Genomic DNA, 17,997 nt, shown 5'->3' on the forward strand with positions numbered 1-17,997 from the left:
GCTGTTATTGGCAACGTAAAATGATGCAGCTGCTGTGGAAAATGGTATGAAGTTTCCTCAAAATAGTAAACATTAAATTACCATATGATCCAGCAATTCCTGGGCATATACCTCACAGAATTGAAAGCAGGGTCTCAAAGAGATATTTGTACATCCATGTTCGTAACGGCATTATTCACAAAAGCCAAAAGATGGTCCATTGATAGATGAATGGATGAGTAAAATGGGGTACGTTTTCCTTTACGGATGTGTGTATATATGACATACACTGAAATATGATTCAGCCTTAAAAAGGAAGGAAATCCTTTCACAAGGTACGACAGGAATGAACCTTGAGGACGTTATGCTAAGTGAAATAAGCCAGCCACAAAAGAACAGATACTGTATGATTCCACTAATATGAGGTCCCCAGTCTAGTCAAATTCATAGAAACAGAAAGCAGAATGGTGGTTTTCAGGCACTGTAAGGTCGGTGATACGGGGAGCTCTTGTTTAATGGTTACTGAGTTTCAGTCTGGAAGATGAAGACGTTCTGGAGATGGATCGTCATGACAATTGCACAATAATGTGAACATGCTTAACTGTGCACTTAAAAATGGTTAAAATGGTACATTTATGTGTGTATATTTTACTATGACGAAAGGACTAAATTCAAAATAAAAGCATTATCTTTAAAATTTTTATTTTAGAGAGGGAGAGAGAGTATGCAGGGGGCAGGGGCAGGGGCAGAGGGAGTGGGGGAGAGAGAATCTCAAGCAGACTCCCTGCCGAGCACCAAGCCCAATGCGGGGCTTGATCTCAACCCTGAGATCATGACCTAAACCAAAATCAAGAGTCGGATGCTCAACCAACTGAGCCACCCAGGGGACCCAATATAAAATCATTATTTTAAAAAAGCAAATAGGGACGCCTGGGTGGCTCAGTCAGTAAAGCATCTGCCTTCAGCTCAGGTCATGATCCCAGGGTCCTGGGAATAGAGCCCCACATGGCATCGGACTCCTTGCTCAGTGGGGAGTCTGCTTCTCCCTCTCCCTCTGCTGTTCCCCCTCCTTGTGCTCTCTCTCTGTCAAATAAGTAAATTTTAAAAATCTTTTAAAAAAATTTTTTTAAAGTTTAAAAAAGCAAGTAAGTGTTTATCTGAATCTTACTAATCTTTAGTGCTACCTACTTAACTCTTCGGTATTTATGTGTAGTTGCTCTAATAATGCCCCTTCTCCATATATTTATTGTTTATATTCATGTGTGTATATTTTTTTAAAAGGATGAGCTTGGGAAGGTATACCAGTTGCTTCCCATTCATCATCTCTACAGCAACATGGGTCTTCAAGTCCCTGGGCAAAATGCCCAGTCATCACTGCCCACCTGGCTAACAGCAGACCAAAGTAATGAAGATAGATATGGTCAGTCTATGCTATGGGCATTCAGGATAATTTCCAATTGCAGCTGTCACTACATGTGTCCTAAGTAAAACTGGGAAATGACTGAATTGCCTCTAGATAACCTTTTGTCTCCTTTCCCTTCAACCTTCTCTGTTATGATTCACAGCTCAGTAGCCCCCAGAACAGCACTTCCACGTTCAAAGTCACCTATTCTAATTGTGGAAACACCTTCAGAAAGCCCTTTTTTGCCCAACTAAGAATGCCCAAGTTTCCAGAATAATCTTTCTCTTCAACACTCTCCCTGTCAAAATCCCCTGTCTGGAGTGACTGATGTCAGCATGACCTGAGAAGATTTTTGAATAAATGGCTATTCTTACAGGAATGCCAGGCTCTGGTTTTAGATTTCCTGTCCAGTTTTTCTTTGACTTTGAAGCATATACAGAAGTCAAACCAAAACAAAAAACAAAACAAAATAAACCCCCCCACACACAAAGCATTACAGAGATAAAAATAGTCACCAAATATCAACAAAATATTAACTCATCAGGAAGATTTAAAAATTCTAAACTTTTGGGGCGCCTGGGTGGCTCAGTTGGTTATGTGTCCACTTCTTGATTTCAGCTCAGGTCGTGATCTCAGGGTCGTGAGATCAAGTTTCACGTCCAGCTCCGCGCTGAGCACAGAACCTGCTTAAGATTCTCTCTCTCCTTCTTCCTCTGCCCCTCCCCCCCCTCAAAAAAATTCTAAACTTGCACAGATCTAACAAGAGCCTCAAAACATATAAGACAAAATTGATAAAACCACAGAAAGAAATTGACAAATCCAATAACACATGAGGAAATTCTAATACAGCTCTCTCAATAATTAATAGATTGAGCAGAAAAAGATAATCAGTAAGGATCTGGAAAATTGGAAAAATTAACAAAATTAATCTGACAAATATTTACATTGCACTGAACAGAGTCTATAGTCTCTATAAACATATGTGGAATATTTACAAAAATTGAGCATAATAAATAGCCTAGTCCTTCAGCATAAAGAAAGTTTCAACAATTCAAATCACACTTTTGAGAAACAGGAAATTCTGCTCTTAAAAAAACTGTTTCAGAAAATAAAATTAAAAAATTCATTTATGACCTTGGTATGATCTTGTTTAAAAAAATCATACGAGCACTATATGAGAAAGAAATTACAGGCAAAAATCACTCATGAACATAGATGCAAAAATCCTAAATATTAGCATACTGGATCCAGAAATTATGAAAATAGATAACACACAATGACCAGAATAGGTGTATTCCAAGACATACTGCTTGGTAAATCCTGGAATTAGATGTGTAAAATCCATAAAAAATTCACAATGCTAAATAAAAGGTTGAAGGGGAAAATTCTATATATAAGCTCAGTAGATGCAGGACCACTGAACACCAAAAATAAAACATATCTTAAACTGAAAAAAAAATTTTTTTCTACAAGCAAAAAGGGGTAAAAGAAAAAAAAGATGAAAAGCATAATACATAATGGTGAAACGCTTTAAATATTCTTTTAAAAGTCATTAACAGCACGGGCACCTGGGTGGCTCACTCAGTTGAGCGTCTGCCTTCGGCTCAGGACATGATCCCAGGGTCCTGGGATCAAGTCCTGAGTCACGCTTCCTGCTCAGTGGGGAGTCTGCTTCTCCCTCNTCGTGCTTGTCTCCTCCCTATTCATATGTCAAAAACTTAATGCCCAAAGTGATGGTATTAGGAAGTGGGGACTTTGGGAGGTGATTTAGGTCATGAGTGTGGAGCCCTCACAGATGGGATTAATGCTTTTACAAAAGAGGCTCCAGAGAGATCCTAAGCCCTCCATCATGTGAGGACACAGTTAGAAGTCAGCAGTCTGCCCCAGAAGAGGCCTTCACCAGAACCCGACCATGTTGGCTCCTGAGCGTGGACTCAGTATCTGGAACCATGAGACCTCTATTTCTGCTGTTGGTAAGTCTCTCCGTCTGTGGCATTTTGTGACAGCAGCCCAAACGGACTAAGACACCCACTGTCTCCCTTTCTAGTTAACAAGATCCTAGACACTGTAATAGTGAAAAGGTATATACTATGCTAAGAAAGTTAAGGAAGAAACAAAACAAACTATTGGCAGGCGATACGGTGATCTTCTTAGAAAAACAATTACCACGACTCAGAAAATCCAGAATAACACATAGAATGAGTGCTGGAATAATTAAAGAAATTTAGCAAATTTGAACAATTTCCGATTGCTATATAGAAGTCAGTTACCAGACTTTGGAGGCAGAAAGTTCAAGAAAACGAGAAAAGAAAACAAAACAAAATAATGCAGATAAAGCACAAAGTTAGCACTTTCCATTAGCCCATCCAAGAACTAGGGTCACCGACAAAGATAACTGATTCACACGAGATCCAGGGGAATGAGCCATTCCAAAGGGAGTCTGAACTCAGGAACAGTCACACCTGTGGAGGAGTTTGGGAGGGAGAAACACAGTGCTGGCCACCACACAAGCAAGAATTAGCTAAAATTGTTTTGTTTTGTTTTGTTTTTTTTAAAAAGGTGAAGCCTAAGTGTATGCTGGCATGTGAGTTTGGAAAGGCTAGGGCACCTTCAAAGGGGAGTGTACACTCACAAGTTCTTTCCCGTGGGCTTCCCTGGAGGCTTATGAGAAAGCCCAGAGCAGGGCCAGTAGACCAGAGGGAGCCCCTGCTGTGGTCTAGGCAGCCTGGAGGATGGGAGGAAACAGGCATGAAGCATCACCCACTTTCCTGAACCTTCTTTAATAGGAAGCAAAAACTTTAAGCCATGGGAGTCTGGACTTAAATCATTTTTGCACACAGGCCTCAAAAGAGGGGATCTGTGCTGGGAGGGGTCCCTGGGAGGTGCTAGCCCAGAAGCCCTGGCTCCCTGCCTCCCCCACCCCTGCACCTCCCATTTCCCCTATGTAGCAAAAGCTTTAAGCTACTGGAGGACAGGAAACAAAACCACTCATCCATGGGGCACAGGCAAAGACACGTTAAGAATGACAGAAGGATAAAATAGTAACTCTGTAGCCATTACAGAGGGTCAGGAAGCTGTCTCGGGCCTAAAATTCTGAGAGAACAAAGAATTATCTCATTGTGAGGAGAACAGCCAGAAATTTCCACCCAAGATTGAACTGCAGATATCAGGCAGAATTTGGCTGCAAGAAGTAATTTCTATCAACAGATTAGTGTGTTTTGGTGTTTTGTGTTTTTTTCTTCTTAATGGAACCTGACAGGCTGAATCTAACGTTTAAATGCAAGGACAAAGGCCAAGAAATCCAGGAGGGAGGGGGGAGTGTTACACAGAGGTTTACTCAGAAGACAAATATCCTATGAAATAGAAGAGAGGAGAAACAGACCCACGCACACACGGACCCCTGACATGTCGTGCTGGGGGAGCACATCAGCGGGGAAGGGAGTGACTTGTAAGGACAGTTGGTTACTCACATAAAAAAAAGAAAGAACGAAATCAGTTCTCACTCCACACGACACATATTCGCTCTAGACAGACTAAACACTTCAACATTAAAAGCGAAAGTTTAAAGCGATTACAAGAAAACACGGGAGAATCGGTGAAGAGAGCGAGGGGTGCTCACGCCAGTGAATTGCAGAGGCCTCGATGTGAGTAATTTAGAAAGCCTCGTCACTGTATGGAAAAGGCGAGCCGCAGAAGAACAATACGCCTAGCAGAACCGAACAGTACATTTTGATGCATAGGTGCCTGTTAAAGCCATAAAGAAAAAAAATGTCTCAACGTTCATACAAAATTTGAGACGATGCCGATCTCTGGGCGACTGGCATCGTGGGGGGCGGGGGAGAAGCAGGAAAGAAAAGGAAAGGTTCCCAGGAACTGCCCTAAGGGTGAAGGGACCCAACAAGGTGGAAGAGCTCCAGAGGCCTCGGGGTGACAGGGGCAGCTGTGATCAGGTGGACCCTTGTCCTCCCAAAAGACTCTGGGGGTCTTCGTCAGGACGACCTCTGCCCCCTTTACCTCACCTGCCTTCTCTCCCCCAAACTCTGGAAGGGCTAGAAACCAAAAGCCTCAAGGGAGGAAGAGAGAAGCTGGAAAATAGTAAGCATGAGTAATACCCCACCTCCCCAGGCTCCCCAGTCTGGGTCAGGCCCAAATAGGGGCTGGGAAACAAATTTAAATTGGGTAAGAATTGAACCTCTTTTGAAACCCTGGACAAGAAGAAAGTCATGTGGTTATCAGACTGACTTAGACTTTATTAAGCCAAGGAAATGTTCCTCTGCTCTCAAAGAGAAAAGCTATGGGATTTGCCTGATACTTTATCCAGAGGTAGAAAGGAGGTTAAGGCCATCGGGGAGTTTGAAGGACAGTAGGAGGAAAATTCAGGGTGGTCTCTCTAGCTTACTCAGGGAGCAAATTTCACATCTATCAGTTCAGTTACTCACCTAATTAGGAGTCTTTGATGCTTCTCTGTCACTTGGAATGACCACTAACCCCCGCTCCCAGCCCTGGCTGGGACTCAGAAGGCCCTCCCTGACTTGGCTCCACGGTCTTCAATGACTTCTCTCCTTTTTTCACAACATTGAAGTCACTCTGGTTTTCCTTTGGTTTCTCAAACACACATATGCTGCCTTTGGCCCTAGGGCCTTCCACACACTATTCTCTCAATCTGGAACTTTCCCCCACATCCCCCTTTGTCCTCATTCTTCCAATCTCATCATAAGCTCCCTGGCTCTGAGCAACTTTCCGACATCTTCCAGACAAGGGCTCCTCGGCTGTCAACTGTCATTACGGGAGTTCAAGGTGTGCATGGGTTCAAATGCGCTCTTCACGGCTCCATCAGGGGACCACGAGCGCTCTGCATGTAGTAAGTTTTAAGCAATTATTTGTGGAAGAAACAAATGAAGGGCTGACCCTGCTCCACGCCCTGACTACCTAGAATCTGCACTGGCCTATTGCTGACTTCAGGAGTTTAGGTCCCCCATCCCTGACCTGCCCAGTTGAAGTCTGGCTTGCCTCCAGTGCTCTGATCCTTGCTCTTTGCGCCCCTTTCCTGGCTTGGAGATGCTCCTTCCCTAGTTTCTGCGCCAGGAGAGCCAAGTTACTGAATCTGATCAGAGAATGTGCTGTTCGGGTTTTCAAATACAGGTGCCCTCGCTTTTCCAAAGTTCGCCTTATGCCACTTCACTTCGACAAAAGACCTATGTTAGCGCTTGTTTTCGCTAACTGAAAGAAATCTGAAGAGAATTTTCACTTTCATGGAAAAAAAAAAAGCACCAAAAGTGAAAATAGCATCCAGCTTTTGTTTTGCAGTGAGCAGAGCCGTTATGGGGACTCCCCGCCTGGCTCCTTCCCTGCAAAAGACACGCAGCATCTCAGCATCAAGCCGCCAGAGCTTCGACCTGGCTGAACATCTGTGCTTTATCGCCATTTATTTTGTGCATCTATTAGCAAGATGTGTCCTAAGGTATCAGAAAAAGCCAAATAGAGGGTTTTTTGGGGGTCTGGGAATGCTCAGAAATTTTTCCATATAAATTAAGGGCAATTGCTTCTTTGCTCTACTCTAGTTCAGCTTGTGATAAGCTTCGTAGGAATTTCCACACTTTCAGACAGTGAGGGAAACTTGTATTTGGATACCTAAGAGAGTGATCATATGCTTATTAAAATAATTAGGATGTAAAAAATTAATATTAACATTGAGATCATATTAATCATATTAATCTTTTAAAAAGTGATTCTATATGTTTTCTTCTCTCTCTCTTTTTTTTTTTTTGGAAGATTTTATTTATTTATTTGACAGGGTGAGAGCACAAACAGGCAGAGCAAGAAGGCACAGGGAGAAGCAGGCTCCCAACTGAGCAGGGAGCCCAACACAGGGCTTGATCCCAGGACCCTGGGATCATGGCCTGAGCCAAAGGCAGATGCTTAACCTTCTGGGCCACCCTGCACCCTGATTCTGTATGTTTTCTACAAGGACATACGTATAGAAACTAAGTGGCTTGGAATGTCACCCATACAAAAACCACTGAAAACAAAATACAGTTTTAGAGATCACAGGTACTCTTCTTCAACACAGAAAGTTCTATAATCCTCGTAGAAAAAAAATAAATAAAACCTACATCCAGCACTTTTTCTATCATATCTGATTTCAGTCTTCACCTCTACTTCTGTGTGAGCTGCCCCATGACACGTGGAGTTGTTGGCTAGGGGACAAGGTGCATACTGATAGACCCGTACAAATACAAAAAACAGGTCTCAATCTGGTGGATTAGGACCCACTGTGTTTGGAATAGGGTGAGTTTAGGAGTGCCTGGGTGGCTCAGTCGGTTAAGCATCCAACTCTTGATTTTGGCTCAGGTCACCATCTCAGGGTTGTGAGATCGAGCCCCGCATCAGGGCTCCATGCTGGGTGTGGAGTCTGCTTAAGATTCCCCCTCTGCCCCTCCCCCCTTAAAAAAAAAAAGGAATAGGGTGAGTTTCTGGTCATCCGAAATTGTTCCTTTTCTGGTTGTTAGATATTTCAGGAGTCGTAACATTCATAATGTTCTTCAAAGAGAGTTTCAGACCTTAAAGTTAGCTTTCAGGGTCAGCGGCTCTTGCTGCTACCTTAGAAGTAAGCATTGCTAAGAACGCCTCATTCTCTACCGTGCAGTATTTCATGCAAGATGGTCTTCCCTAGGTAAGATGAGTGTGTCTTTAGGACATGCGAGAATGGCCATGTGTGTGAACCCTGTGGACAAACAGTGTCCAGTGAAGCCCAGAACATATTTGATACTCAAGATGACAAAGCATATTTCCGTAGCGTGGCCTGATGGTGCCAACGTAATCGGCCCCACGTTTCTAAGCTTGGGGCATCACTCAAAACACCTCGGAGTCTATAAATGTATTTGGCCTTCCAAGGTATCAAAAAAAGACGTACTCTATCTCACCAAGAAAACTGCTCAAAGAAGTCACCTCGAAGTTTAGAAACCAATGTGCAATCTAAATAAATGGGAGGCAAATCAGTAATTACCTGGAATGTATCACTTTTCCCAAGTGCATGTTGCTGAATTTCTTGGTGTATATATTTCCCTGGGGTTCATTTGCAGGCACATATGCATAAAAGATAATTTCTTTTAAGGAGATGTACTGTGGTGCAAGGGCAGTTTCAAAGCCCATATCAGGAGGCTGGAGAAGGAAAAGAAGAAGAAAACACACTGCATTTATACTATTTTATACTTCAATTAGGGCAAAATGCAAATATCAGATTGGTTTCCAGCACATGCCACAACAGTACTGTTTTATTTCTCAGTAGGAGTAACGTTTCCACATGTTCTGTTTGTATATCCATGTGTGGGCAAGGGATAATGCATTTTTCCATTAAGGAGGCAAAGACATTCTGGGGAGTAAGGTTCAGTTTAGGATTGCTGTGCTCTTGGTTGACGTCTGGGGTGGGAGGGTCCATGGAGACGTGTCTTCCATTGTGTAGGAGAGGTCTGGGGGTGTAGATTTTAGAGTTCAGTTCTTACTGGAGTTTTTTTTTTTTAAGGAAGGGGCTGTAGCATGTGTCTCCTCACTTGAAAGCAGCTGCCAATTCTCCTTGCCTTGGGTTGGTCCCCAAAGTTCCCAAAGCTGGACAGGATCAGGATCAGAGAAGGGTGTGCTGAAAAGACCATCCCAAAGGGGATGTTGGGGTTGACCTGGTGGCCATGACATGAGTAGTAGATGGTAGATCGTGCAGACTGGTTGGGGGCACAGGCATTCAATGGTGCCCACAAGACCCATTTTCTGTCATGCTTTGTCCCCTGGCCTCTTAAGGTGGAGAACCCACTGAGAAGAGGAGACAGTGGAAAACAGAGGCAAGGAGACTTGGCATGAGACTGAACTGATCGATGTCCTAAGGCTCTCTGAAGAGCCTCTTGAAAAGGCTGAAAGTGCTGTAGGATTCCCAATGCTATTCTAGGCTGGGAGTGACAAGAACATCCCATGAAAAGTGTCTACAAGCCAGTGAAAGGCCCCACACTGACAAAAGCACAGGCCCTGGGACCCGCTGTCCAGGTAGATGCCTGATCCAATAACTACCCAGTGGTGTGAGCAACTTGGGCTCAATTATTTAGCCTTGCTATGCCTCGTTTTCCTCATCAATAAAATGAAAATAGTTTTTATAAAGATTTAAGAATGCACAACAGCACCTGGCACGTAGAGCCTAAAGGCCAGCGATTATTTTTATCCAGAGAGGACACATGCATAGTTTGCCTTGGGGGTTGGGAAGCAAACTCATCTTGAGGCTAAAAACCCTGACTGGCCTGGATTTTAATAATTTAAACTTTCACATAAGGGAGCTAAGACGTTTTCTACAAATTGTGAAGTTAGTAAAAAATGGTGGTATCTCCTTTTTTGGTAAGTCCTACCCTCCCGCTGACATCCTTTGTGTCTCTGCAGAGCCCACATAACAGATGGCAAATACGTGGCAAGTCATGTGGCAGCACTGCACGTCCATGGGGAAGTCACGTGGCAGCACTGTAGGGTGACAGGGAAGTTCCCACCTCACTCTCCACACATGTCAGACAAGGAGAGTGAAAACACCATCTTTTCAACTCAGGTCTTGGCCTGGTAATTTGGAATGATCTATTAAAACTAGAGTCAGACTTTCTTCTATTTCCCTTCAGACCAAGGGAGGGTTTTATTAAGCCCCAGTTAAAAAGAAAAAAAGTCTGATTCTTCGCTGATATACTGAGGAAAGTCCATTTTCACGACTGTGTGTCCAGCGATGAGTTCTTAGGCGTATGTACCTTCACAAGTGGCATATTATACATTAAAATTATTAGAAAAACCTGTGTGTAGTATCACCTAGGAAGAAGATAATATCTCCTTTCTATATTAGCATTAGAAAAAGAAAAAGGGGGGGCAGGGTGAATACAAAAGAGGAAAGGTAAGCCAGTGGGAAAAAGATAACTTGTGTTTCTTGGTCAACCTTGGGAGGTAGAAAATCAAACCTAGTATGAACCTCGGTTGGAAGTAATAGATCTAAGTAATAGCTTAGAATATCTGGTGGTGTTGCTGTGAAGTTATTTGGAGGGAGGTATTCTGGGTGGAGTTAAATTTATACAACCCTGTATGGGACTGGGAAGAAGGTTTTGGAGATTTTCTCTGGTATATGGAGGATTCCTCTATAGCCAAAACAGAACAAAATGCATTGATAAGAGTTTGTCCCAAGCAAAACACCTTCCCGTTTTCCTATAATTCTGCGTGTAGAGTGTGGCATCTATTCTTAAAACAAGGCAAACAGTCTCAAAGCATTATATCACTAACCTCTCCAAAAATACCCCTAGAATTCCCCAAGGTTGTAAGTGACACATCGGGTTCAAAATGGTCTGGAGTCAGTTTATGTATAAAGCCCATGTGGTCGTAGTATAATGTGAAAATATTATCAGAAATAGATCCGATTTTACTATATCTTCTTAATCCTATTAGGAAAGAAACATAAATGTCTTGATATTGACATAGTACAACTAGAGAACTTTCAATACCATACCTTGGTGAAAAAACCACAAACAACCATTCACTTACACTAAGGGGTGGCAGTAGGGCTTCGAGACTCCAGAATTAATAAAACACATGTTAATCTTCAAAGTTCCTGGGAAGTCCTTTCCAGGCTCCATCTCATTACAGAACCTGTTTGCTGCAGTAGGGGACGGACCTAGGGGACGAGGTAGAGGTCTACAGGAGAGTTGCGCGCCCCCTGGTGGCGGTTCCTCTTCCTGATCCAGGAAACCGGACAACCTCAGAGCTAGAAGGCAGTAAGAAAGTAACCCTCGGGGAGGCAAGGAGAATTATTCGCAGAGACCATTGGGTCATTAGCTATCCTAGGATGAATATGTTGAACCGGATTTGGTGTCCTGGGTTTGTCCCATGCCTTAGGGCAACATGTTAAGCAGGGCTGGCAGTAATCTGGTAGTTCATACAACAAGCATGCACCCAACCAGGCACTGGTCCAGAGAGAGAAAGCTGCCTCCCCTGACTGGAGCCAGAAAGCTCAGGTCTTGAGATGCGAAAGGCTGATTTCCACGCCCCCACCCCAATTTGGCCAGACTCTCCTGGTCCATTCCTCTGTCCCTGACCCCTGAACAGTGGAGTGCCCCAGGACTCAATTTTTAGATCTCTTCTCTCACGATCTCTAGAGATCTCACCCAGTTTAAGGATTTCAAACCCATTTTTATGTGAATGATTCCCAAATTTAAACCTCCCACCTCATCCTCTTCCCTCAACTCCAGATTTGTGTATCTAGCCTCCTGCTGACAGCTTCAGATCCATGGTGGTCAGGCATCACACACTGAACTCATCCTAGACTGAGTTCCCAATCCCCAGGCAAACTCCTCCCTTGTAGTCTTCCTCATCTCCATCACAGCAACTGCCATTTTTCCTGTTGCTCAGTCCAAAACCTTGGCGTCATTCTTAACTCCCCTCTTTCTCTCACACCTTACATCTAATCCATCAGCAAATCCTACTGACCTCTGCCTCAAGATATATAGAGAACCCAACCTCTTCTTACCACTTCCAGCTGTCACACTGCACAAGCCGGTATGATATGGGAAGAGGTTTATTATGAGGACTTAGCTCATGCAAACATGGAGGCTGAGAAGTCCTGTGATCTGCTGTCTGTAAGCCTGAGAACCAGGGGACCAGCTGGCGTAACTCCCAGACAGAGGACAAAGACCAGAGAACCAAGAACCAGAAAGACAACTGGTTTAAGTCTCATTCCAAGGACAGGAAAAGACTCACAAGCAGGCAGGAAGCAAACAAGGTGAATTCCACTTTGCTTCTCCCTTTCGTTCTTCTCAGGCCCGCAATGGATTGGACGATGCCCACCCACACCCACACCCACACCGGGGGTGGGGGGTGGAGGGGCAGTGAGCCCACTGATTCAAATGCTAATCTCATCTGGAAACACCCTCACAGACACATTCAGAAATAACGTTTCATCTTGGCACCCCTTGGCCCAGTCAAGTTGAGTCATAAAATGGAACCATTACAATTGCTGTGGTTCACATGCCATAGCTCAGCTGTAAACATACAATACAGTTTTTTCACATTTTAACATTTTGATTGAGATCACTTTTATAATTGCTGTGTCTTGCAGTCGTTGTCCACCAGGTGGCACCCACGCTACAGTGGTCAATTCGCTACGTTTGCATGTACTTGGTGTCAGCTCTGTATTGTCCATCCCTTGGAGTTTCCTGAAACACTACTATAATAAATGTTGAATTTTATTGATGTTTAAAATGCCTTCAAAAATATTACATTATAATTTGGCGTTGAAACAAAGTTACTGTGTGTGCAATAAGAGAGGAAGATAAAGCAGGGCATATATTTTATCAATAAAGAAAATGACACGAAGAATTACTGCATTTTCTGGGACCTAAGAAAGGAAGAAACTCACAAGTAGATGAAATTGCATTATCTTTTGCTAGTGAAATACACTCAAAATGATTGCCTTATCACACAACAAGCAATGCAATTGTAGGCAGGGGAAATAACGTCAGGGTAATCCACGCATCACTTAGGATCGCTGTTAAAACACTGTGTTAAAGATTAATTGGACAGTTTTCTTAGTGTTAATAGAACAAGGTCATCTCAGAATCAGTGACTCTCAGATTTGGTTAAGGAGAGGTTTTACAACATTCTTCTGTTGGCTTTGCGTACGAGTAACTAGTTGAGTTGGCTCCAAATTCTTAGGTAATATTATTTTTCTCTGAAGGTTCTGAGAAGAATATGTGCTATTCATTGTTGCAGCAGCAAAATCCAAGACTAGCTTGTTTTTTTGTCCCTTTAAAAGTGATTTACATTTTCTACTGCAAATAATTCAGACATGTTTTTGCTTTGAGTTTAAAAAATAACATCTTATTGTAAATTTTGGTTTCCTTTGGTTTTTCTTCTATTTTCAGTATTTATTCATTCACCCATCCAGCCATTGAATGTGCTCTGATGACCTCTGGTCATCACTGGAAATTCCTCCAACTTGCAGTTTCTCCATCTTTAGCAACAATATTTATCATTTTAGATTCTTTCCACTTATTTATTCATTCTACATGTGGACATGTTTCTTAGTTATATCTGTGATATGTAACGGTTTATCACTTACATGGACAATTTAGTTCCATTTTCTTTGGTGTTATTTTCACTGTTTCCAAAGTAATGTTGCTTAGTCTGCTTTGATTTTTGTTTCACAATATGTGCTATTTATTCTCTATTTGCCTGTTCCTCCAGATTCATCCCCAGACTTTCTTTTCTCTGCCTGGTACACTGAAAGGCTGACCCGTATGAATTGCAGTATTTGTGCTGTGTTTCCAGATGCCTTCTGATTGGATTTGGCCAATGAAAGGCAGTAGGAGGAGGTAAGAATAGGGAAGGAGAGAAAAGTCTAGGTAGTTCTTACTGCCTTTCTCCCTACTTTAGTGATGCAGTTCTGACACGAGCTTTGAGTCTCCTAGACTATACCTCTTGCAGGGTGACCCCTGCTCCATTTCAGCTTTGACTGGGCTTAGGTGATGCTATTACCTATCTTCTTTCTTTCTTTCTTTCTTTCTTTCTTTCTTTCTTTCTTTCTTTCTTCCTTCCTATCTATCATCTATTTATTTGCATTATTCCTTAAATCAAAGGGACTGTAATGGTTTTCTCCCATTGCTAATCTCTGGCTATTTTAAGATCATTGTTGGTTCCTTTAACTCAGTCCACTGCTCTGCAAATAGTCTCCTTATAAAGGCTTTCCAGGTGAAACACTCGAGTGGAATTATGTTTCCTGCCAGGACTATAAGTGACACAGATTTTTACTAGATATATCCCTGGAAGATAGAATATCAAGGCTGGATTCTGGGACTGAGCTGTTCACATATTTAAGGAATGCACAGATGACCTCTATGCCTGGTAGCTACTGTGACACTGGAAATCCACAGCAAATTCAGGCATCACAATTATTCAAATTATTACTGGTGTAGCATGGGATGGCATGTTTGTGGAGGGGAACACTTTAGATGATCAAATGGGGTGCAACAATGACAATTATGGTTTTTACAAAGACTGCAGGATGGTATGACTTTTATGGCTATATTAAAGAGGTTACCAAAAAAAACCTTACTTATGACCTTGATTATTCAATTCAAGGTCACAGTAGAAAATTTGACAGCTACATGGGGAAACAAGAACCCTCACTTCATACCACACACAGAAATAGAGATTTCACACAGAACTGTAAAACAAATCTAAAAACAAGCTTCTAGAAGAAAATAGGAAAATACCTTCGTAACTTTGGGATAGCCAAGACTTCTCAAATAGGATATGAGAAGAAGCACCAACCATACAAGCGAAGATTGACAAAATGAACTTCTAAAAATTAATAATTCTGCCCCTCACAGGACACCATAAAGAGAATAGAAAAGACAAGCCATTGGTTGGGAAAAGATGTTTGCAAGTTATGTTTCTAAAAAGGACACATGTCCATAGTACATTAACAACTCATGGAAATCAATAAAAAAGTCATTCCAATAAAAACTTCGGCTAAAAAGAGACTTGAGATAATTTACCAAAAAAGATATAAAAATCAACCAGTGAACATAAGAAAATGTGCTCAACATCATTACTCACGCAAACGAAATCCTCAGTGAGCACAATTACATGCTCATCACAACGACTTACTATTTAAAAGACTAACAATACGAAGTCCTGGTGAGAGGGGGAGCGCTGGAATTCCTTCATATTGCTGCTAGGACAGTCATTGTCCCTACATTGCTGGCAGGGAAAATGTTGACAGAACTCAATATTTTCTTCCACAAAATCTAAACAAACATACTTTATGACACAGCAGGTCTTTTCTTAGGTATATTCCAAATAGAAGTGAAAGCTCCATCCAGCAAAAGACTAATACAAAAATTGTCCATGGCTTCTCTATAATAAGCCTCAAATAGAAACAATGTAAAAACCTACCAGGAGTGGAATAGATAAATATGGTATTCAGGCAATGCAAGACTACACAGCAGTGAGAAAGAACGAATTGCTAACACGTACATCACTGTGGAGAAATCTCACAGTTATAATGTTGACTGAAAAAAACGTCAGACATAAAAGAATATATATATACTGCATCATTGTATTTGCGTGAAGTTCAAAACCAGTTAAAACTAATCTATGGTATTAGAAGTCAGAATAATGGCTACCCTTAGAAGTGTACTGATGGCAAAGTAGCATGAGGGAACTTTCCGGAATACTGCAAATGTTCCGTACCTCACTCTACTTTCCAACCCCTCCTAATATCACTCATAGTCATTTTTGTTTATTTTGTGATCAAATGATGGCTTATCATTAGATTCTCAAATGCTACTGCACAACTACTGTCTCAAGAAGTATTCCAGCAAATACACCAGAAAGATTAACCTGATACTAACAGAAATTGAGTAAAGGTTTTGTTGACAGAATAGAGAATGCATAAACACAGTGGTGAAGATCTGGGGAAACGGGATATGAATCTGGTGGTCTCTTCTTTTCCTTGAACAAGGAAGGACCAATGAGATTTTATGATGATAACACTGAATTCTGCTGGTGGGCGTCAAGGACACAATACTGAGTTTAAAGAAACTTGCTTTTTGTAGTCATATCAGAAATCTTTAAAAAGCTTGTTTAAAATCATGTCAGAGACCAGAAGAAACTAGTTTGAAGCTAAACAGGCAAGAATGCTGACATATCAACAGCAACAACAACAACAAAAAACCCAACCTCACTCCTGTCTTGAAAACAATCAATGTTTTTCACACTCTGGTTAGACCTAATCAGGTATCTCCAAGTTTAGCCCAAATTCCGAATTTACCCAATAATCTACAAAAGTGCAACTTGAGCATTGTTTGGAGAGACCGTATTTCTGAAGGTAGATCTCCTCGCCTATTAATTCCCGAATTTTAGCTTCATTTCTTTATACAATTGATAGCTTCATTGTCTTATGAATACCTAACAAAATGGACCAAAAAAATATGTATGAAAACTATCACCCTCTCTGAGGAAAACACAGGAGTAGATCTTTACAACCTTGGATTAGGCAATGAATGTTTCCTTAGATAGGACACCAAAAATATAAACAATAAAAGGAAAGTGAATTGGACTTCATCAAAATTAAAAATGTTTGTGCATCAAAAAGGACAATCCAGTAAGTCAAAAAGATAACCCACAATGAGAGAAAATATATCCAAATCATATATCTGATAAGGGACTAATAGCCAAAATATATAAAATACTCTTACAACTCAACAATAAAAAGACGACCCAATTTTAAAATGGGCAAAGGATTTGAACAGACACTTCTCCAAAGAAGGTGTACAAATGGTCACTAAACACATGAAAAGTTGCTTCACATCATTAGTCATTAGTAAAATGCAAATCAAAACCACAATGAGATATAATTTCTTACCCACTCAGGTAACTAAAATAAAAAAGACAGTAACAAGTGTTGGCGAGGATGTGGAAAAATAATGCTCATACGTTGCTGGTGGGAATGTAAAATGGTACAGTCACAGTTTGGCAGTTCCTCAAAATGTTAAAACAGAGTTACCTACCATATGACCCAGCAGTGAGACTCCTACATATATACGCAAGGGAATGGAAAGCATATTTCTACACAAAAATTTGAATGGAAATTTTTCATAAAAGCATTATTCATAAGAGCTAAAAACTGTTTAAATATTGCCCCTCAACCCAAATGTCCTAGTAAGCAAAATGCGCCACATCCATTTGAAAATTATTCAACCACAAAAAGGAATGAAGCGCTGATTACCTGCTATAACTCGGATAAAACTTGAAGATGTGCTAAGTGAAATAAGCCAGTCACAAAAGGACAAAAAATGTATGATTCCACTTACAGGAGGTACCTAGAATAGTCACATTCATAGGGACAAAAGTAGTTGTGAGAGGCCGGGGGGCAGGGGAGAAAGAATGGGGAGTTATTGTGTAGTGGGAAGAAGGGAACGTTCTGGAGGGAGATGGCTGGTGGTGTTTGCACAACAATGTGAATGCACTTGAGGTCACTACACTGTACAGTCAAACATGGTTAAAATGCTAAATTTTGTACTAAGTATATTGTACCACAAAAATAAGTAGCAAAAAACAAAAACGAAATCACCAGCAAACAATCAAAAAAGGAAAAAGAACAATATGCCAAAACATACACAATAAAACACTAAGGAAAGAAAGAGAAAATTTTGGTGTAACAGGTCACACTACTCTACACCCAGGCCTTTGAGGTCATATTAAGAGAAGGAAGATAAATCAACGAAATCCTAAGGACTCCCAGTAGTATGCTCCTATCAAGAGAGAAGTAGGCAATGGATAAGACGGTACTCAAAGGAAAAAATCAGGCCCTCTTGAGTGTAGCCAGGTCTACCACCTTCCAAGGCACCGTACTACGAGAACAAGTCCAAGTGCTACCTGGATGAGGGGAAGCAAACAGGTCTCAAGAATAATTCACCTACATTACATTAGAGCAAATAAAAGTTCTGACCAGTGCCACACACACTGTAATGATGAACTGGAGAAAAAAAAGGAAGAGCAGAGATAGAAAGAAGGCATGAAGAATGAAAAGGGGTAAAGAGGAAGGTGGGGGAACA

General features: G+C 41.5%; 1 protein-coding gene across 1 annotated transcript in view; it reads right to left on the bottom strand.

Moving 5' to 3' along the window:
- Nucleotides 1-17,997, bottom strand: part of CATSPERB (cation channel sperm associated auxiliary subunit beta) — an 81,604-nt gene that overhangs the window by 33,468 nt on the left and 30,139 nt on the right. Inside the window, exons 10-11 of the mRNA XM_034643053.1 lie at nucleotides 10,667-10,821; nucleotides 8,388-8,542 (exon numbers count right to left, since the gene is read on the bottom strand). Coding sequence (XP_034498944.1) covers nucleotides 8,388-8,542; nucleotides 10,667-10,821 — 310 coding nt within the window. The remainder of the gene's footprint in view (nucleotides 1-8,387; nucleotides 8,543-10,666; nucleotides 10,822-17,997) is intronic.

Source organism: Ailuropoda melanoleuca, chromosome 14, assembly GCF_002007445.2.
Source record: "Ailuropoda melanoleuca isolate Jingjing chromosome 14, ASM200744v2, whole genome shotgun sequence".
Classification (NCBI taxonomy): domain Eukaryota; kingdom Metazoa; phylum Chordata; class Mammalia; order Carnivora; family Ursidae; genus Ailuropoda; species Ailuropoda melanoleuca.